Source organism: Nansenia antarctica (assembly GCF_963989245.1).
Source record: "Nansenia antarctica genome assembly, chromosome: 4".
NCBI classification, from domain to species: domain Eukaryota; kingdom Metazoa; phylum Chordata; class Actinopteri; order Argentiniformes; family Microstomatidae; genus Nansenia; species Nansenia antarctica.
In genome coordinates this window covers 50,580,824-50,585,813 of record NC_137689.1, presented here as the reverse complement: position 1 = coordinate 50,585,813, position 4,990 = coordinate 50,580,824, and the positions used below count along the sequence as shown (strand labels likewise).

Here is a 4,990-nt window from a genome sequence, read left to right as displayed (position 1 = left end):
GGGGGATTTTTTCTGTAGATCAAGGAATTATAGCAGCTACACAAATGAAACGGACTTAAAATAGATCATTGAACACGTTTTGTACACATCTGCTTCACCTTCCAAAGGCTGTTAATCAATTGCTTATTACAGCAGTTAATCGTGTGCATTTTAATAGCATCTCAATTCAATAGCGTCAACTGGTTGGTTATGCTTGGCTAAGATTTATTTAGCTACCTGCCACAGGTGAAAAAGAGTTGTACTAATATTAGAGCCACTGGTGAGTCTATCAGTTGTATTTGCAAAAAAAGAAGAAGACACAAAGTCAGGAGCAAAGAACAACATTCATTGCGCGTTAATTGCAGCTTCTGTTTTCCACTTCGTTATACCTGGGGCAGATCTCCGTAAGGAGGACAGAGGTCCGTGAGAGATTTGTACATACATAAGCCTATGTTTTATAGACATGCACCTCCCCTAATACTGACCCCACCTTTCCGCTAGCTAGCTGTAGTCAAACGAGTCACTTTTCATCACCAGTGTCGGTCTGTCAGTGCGTAAAGAGAGAGCGCGATAGGAAATAGCTGGAGATACCGTTGCTCCGATATTACCGCTAAGCAACACATGATAAGGGAGTTACCATGGAGCAAAACTAAATCTGTAATTGGAATTGGAGAAGAACACATTGGAGAGATTCATGGAGGTTTGCTGTTCTGGGTGGAATTGTAACATGCGCAAAGTTGGAACGGGAGACGCGTAGTCTAACTAACCTATCTTTCCTTTGATCTTGGTCTACGGATGGTAACATTAGAATATTTTCTATGTCCTACAACATGTCATGATAATTATGTCATGAGAAAAAGTTTGAATTAAACAAAGTTGTACATTATTGAGACACTTTGAAACTACGACCATAGGCTGTAAATTCAGCTAATGATTTATGTGTTCATAATTATCTACCTTTTCAGTTCCTGTTAGTCTACAAAAGATACTGTTGTCTTCAGATCTACTTTGGAAAACGTAATATATGCATATTTGACACTTTCCATGCTGTGGTGCTAGAACAAGGAAGCTTTTCAGTACGTTCTGGAGACCACCATACCTGTTTATTGAGCAAGGTGATTATTTTTTCAGGAATATATATTTACCAGAGTAATTTAAGCAGAGCAAATAACCTAACGATTCATTTAGTTCATACACACTTTTATTTATATCCAAGCAGCCATAGATACATCATTACACCATATATTTCAAGAATGTAACACCTCTCTATTTTTTACCACAGAATGAAAAAGAGATTTACATTTCTAAAAACACTGAGAAGGAAGTGTTTCATTTCTTCTTTATTATGGCTGCTATTAATCTGCGCCCTGCTGCTGCTCTGCTTAAAAGCCACTGTGAAACATACTCTCCTCATTGAGCCATATGGAACTACAGTGGGTGTTGATGCCATTCAGCCATCCAATAGATACAACATCGACTGCTCTGCTATTTATGACCTTGATCCCGTGGAGGTGGGGAAATCATTGGTCATTAGAAAGAATGGTGTTGTAGAGGAACCTGATGAGAGTCTAGTGATTCTAACCTCAAACTGTCCACAGTACATCAGGTCTAGACGGTATGGAGACATACAGTTATCAGAGGAGGAACTTGACTTCCCTCTCGCCTACTCGCTGGTGGTGCACAAATCTGCCATGATGGTGGAGAGGATTCTCAGGGCTGTGTACACCCCCAATAACATCTACTGTATCCACTACGACCAGAAGTCTTCAGCCCAGTTCATCTCAGCCATGAAAGCGCTGACCCGCTGTCTGCCCAATGTCTTTATCGCCTCCAAGCTGGAGTTTGTGATGTACGCCGGCATCAGCCGTCTCAACGCTGACCTCAACTGCCTGTCTGACCTTCTGAGGTCAAAGGTCGCGTGGAGGTATGTTATCAACCTCTGCGGGCAAGACTTCCCTCTCAGGTCGAACATCGAACTGGTGTCAGAGCTGAGGAGACTACGGGGAGCTAACATGCTGGAGACGAGCCGTCCCAGCGAGTTTAAGAAGCAGCGGTTCTCTTTCCACCACGAGCTGAGAGACGCAGCCTTCGAGTACAATAAGCTGCCTATCAAAACAGACAAGGCCAAAGCCCAGCCGCCGCACGGGATCGAGATGTTCATCGGCAGCGCCTACTTCGTGCTGTCGCGGGAGTTTGTCACATACACGAACGCCACTGCTCTAGTCAAAGACTTCCTAGCCTGGTCTGAGGACACGTACTCCCCAGATGAGCATTTCTGGGCCACTCTCGTCCGCGTCCCAGGGGTGCCTGGAGAGGTGCCCAGGTCAAAGCCTGATGTCACTGACCTGATGAGTAAGGCGAGGCTGGTGAAGTGGCACTATCTGGAGGGGTCCTTGTACCCCTCTTGCACAGGGACACACATCCGCAGCGTGTGTATCTACGGGGCGGCAGAGCTGCGGTGGCTACTCAACTACGGTCACTGGTTTGCCAATAAGTTCGATCCAAAAGTGGACCCCATTCTCATTCAGTGCTTGGAGGAGAAGCTGCAGGAGAAACAGAGGCTTTTGGTGAAGTCTACCTCGTCACAATTGACTCCACCTGTAAAAGGTTGAATAAATGATCAATTCTACAATTTGAATGTACTGGAGGCCTACGATCCTGTTGTTACAGTGCCAGTATTTCAGACATGAAGGTCAAATTAGTTAAGTACACTAAGATTGAGTTAATTTAAGGGTGAATGCTGGTCACGGAAAATAATTCTGGATGGTCTGGATGACTCAGGCAAGGCAAGGCAAGTTTATTTGTATAGCACATTTCATACAACAGGGGCAATTCAAAGTGCTTTACATACATTATTTAAAATGACAGCAAGAGGAGCAGCCTTTATGAATGTAACTGATTAACTAATGCAAATGCACCACCACATATTGTATAAATAATGTGCAATCTTGTTGAACGTTTCCTTCACTGTGAGACCTTTTTGTAAAAGAAAAAACAATGTTATACTGAATAAGACAATGCCTCGAACTTTCTTGATGTGAGATCCAAATACTTTTGTTTGAATTAAATTGTTTGTGTGATTGTTCTAAAACGATTCCATCATTTGTTTTAATAATGTACACAAGAAGATGTTTACTTCAGCTGGTCTGGATGTACAACAGTCTCAGTATTGTGTTCTCAAACACCCTGTTAGACACCGCTGACACAGACACTTCATTTCCTCTGAAAACTTAACACCTTTTGGTTTTGTTTTGAGTTCAAGTTAGGCAGGCCTTCTCCATGGACAGTATGGTGGCCAGTGTTGCCACAGTTACTTTGAAAAAGTATTCTGATTACTGATTACTGATTACTCCTTTAAAAAGTAATCTAGTTACTTTACTGATTACTTGATTTTAAAAGTAACTAAGTTAGATTACTAGTTACTTTTTTAGTTACTATTGGCAGCTGCCTAGGCACCCGACCCCCCCCCCCCCCCGCAACATAAAAATTAAAACTGGTTTTGCCAAAACTCACTTTATTTTAACAGTAACTTAAATTACATAATTAAACTTTAAACAATAACTTAAAACAACAAAATAAAGAGTCTTTCTTTGCCTCACCCAACATAAATACTTGTTTTTAAACAATAAAATAAATATAATCTTTATTTAACAGTAACTAGCAAGGAGTGGTTTCACAAAACCTAAAACCTACCCTGACCATTCAGGCTTTTACCACAGGACAATATTTTCTTGCCAGTACAGAGTGTACAACGAACATTTATGTTCTTGTCATCCTTTGCTGACACAAACTCAAAATAATCCTTATATTTCCAGCTATTTAACGCATATCTCTGTTCTCGCTCCATTCTTCTGTTTACACTGTGCAATCAGCGTGGTGATACACGTGAGCGATTCTGCTGCAACCTCGTGTTGAAAACGTGAGCACTGACGTCACTCCCCAAGACACGAGAAAAGCAAACAAATGTTTGTTTACTATCGAACATTACAAAGAAATACTGCATTTAGCCTAAGTTATGAGGTAGTAACGCAATAGTAACGCACAGCCACTCGAATAAGTAACTTTAATCCGATTACTGATTTGGAAATAGTATCGCGTTAGAATACTCGTTACTGAAAAAAGTATTCAGATTAGAGTAACGCGTTACTTAGTAACGCGTTACCGGCATCACTGATGGTGGCACAGTATACAGTATTATAGTGAGTATACGTAAATTAATATAAAGTCAGTATATGTGCAATGAATATAAATGTAAAAAGTAAATATACGAGCATGAATATCAATATGATATGTACAGTGTGATGTACAGGTTGATGCAAATGCTGAAGAAAGAGTGTGTGTATGTGTGTGTGTGTGTGTGTGTGTGTGTGTGTGTGTGTGTGTGTGTGTGTGTGTGTGTGTGTGTGTGTGTGTATGTAAGAGAGAGAGAGAGAGATTTCTTTAAATGTCAATATTTGTCAGTCAATGTTTTTTTTTAAATATTTGCTGTCAATCATCCCTACAGTTTAACGAGTTAACAGAACACACTTACAGCTGAATATATTTAGGGATATTTAATAGGTATGATATTGAAGAGTTGAACTAGGATATGATGTGGTAGAGAGGATTTAGAAGTATGAAGGATCTTGATTCGTTGGATGTTGGTGTCACAGAATTCCCCTCCGTAGGTCCTGTCGAGATGGAGCAAATAAGGTACAGGGGAATAGAATGGCTAGATGTTTCTCATTAGATTTCTACATTTGAGTAATTTAGCAGACTTATGCAGATCAATAAGTACATTTGAAACAAGTGAGCCAACTACCCATCACAGTCATCGCAAATAAAGACACAAAATTAAAATGTTAATATTGGGTTTGATCACATGATTGAGTGTGTTCCAGCAGGCAAATACCCTGCAGCCTGCAAGAAACAGATAAGCAAACAATAATCACGAATCAGGATGTGGTACAGTGAGTTTAACATACCCCCCCCCCCCCCAACAGTACAGGATGCACATGGTGTGCAACAGGAT

At 40.8% G+C, this 4,990-nt stretch overlaps 1 protein-coding gene across 1 annotated transcript; it reads left to right on the top strand.

Moving 5' to 3' along the window:
• Positions 1–1,262: 1,262 nt before the first annotated feature.
• Positions 1,263–2,591, top strand: LOC308156062 (beta-1,3-galactosyl-O-glycosyl-glycoprotein beta-1,6-N-acetylglucosaminyltransferase 4-like; the record flags this gene model as incomplete). Its single annotated transcript, XM_080529423.1, has 1 exon — positions 1,263–2,591. One exon carries the CDS (start codon positions 1,263–1,265, stop codon positions 2,589–2,591), a length of 1,329 nt encoding a protein of 442 aa, XP_080385549.1.
• Between the last annotated feature and the right edge of the window lie 2,399 nt (positions 2,592–4,990).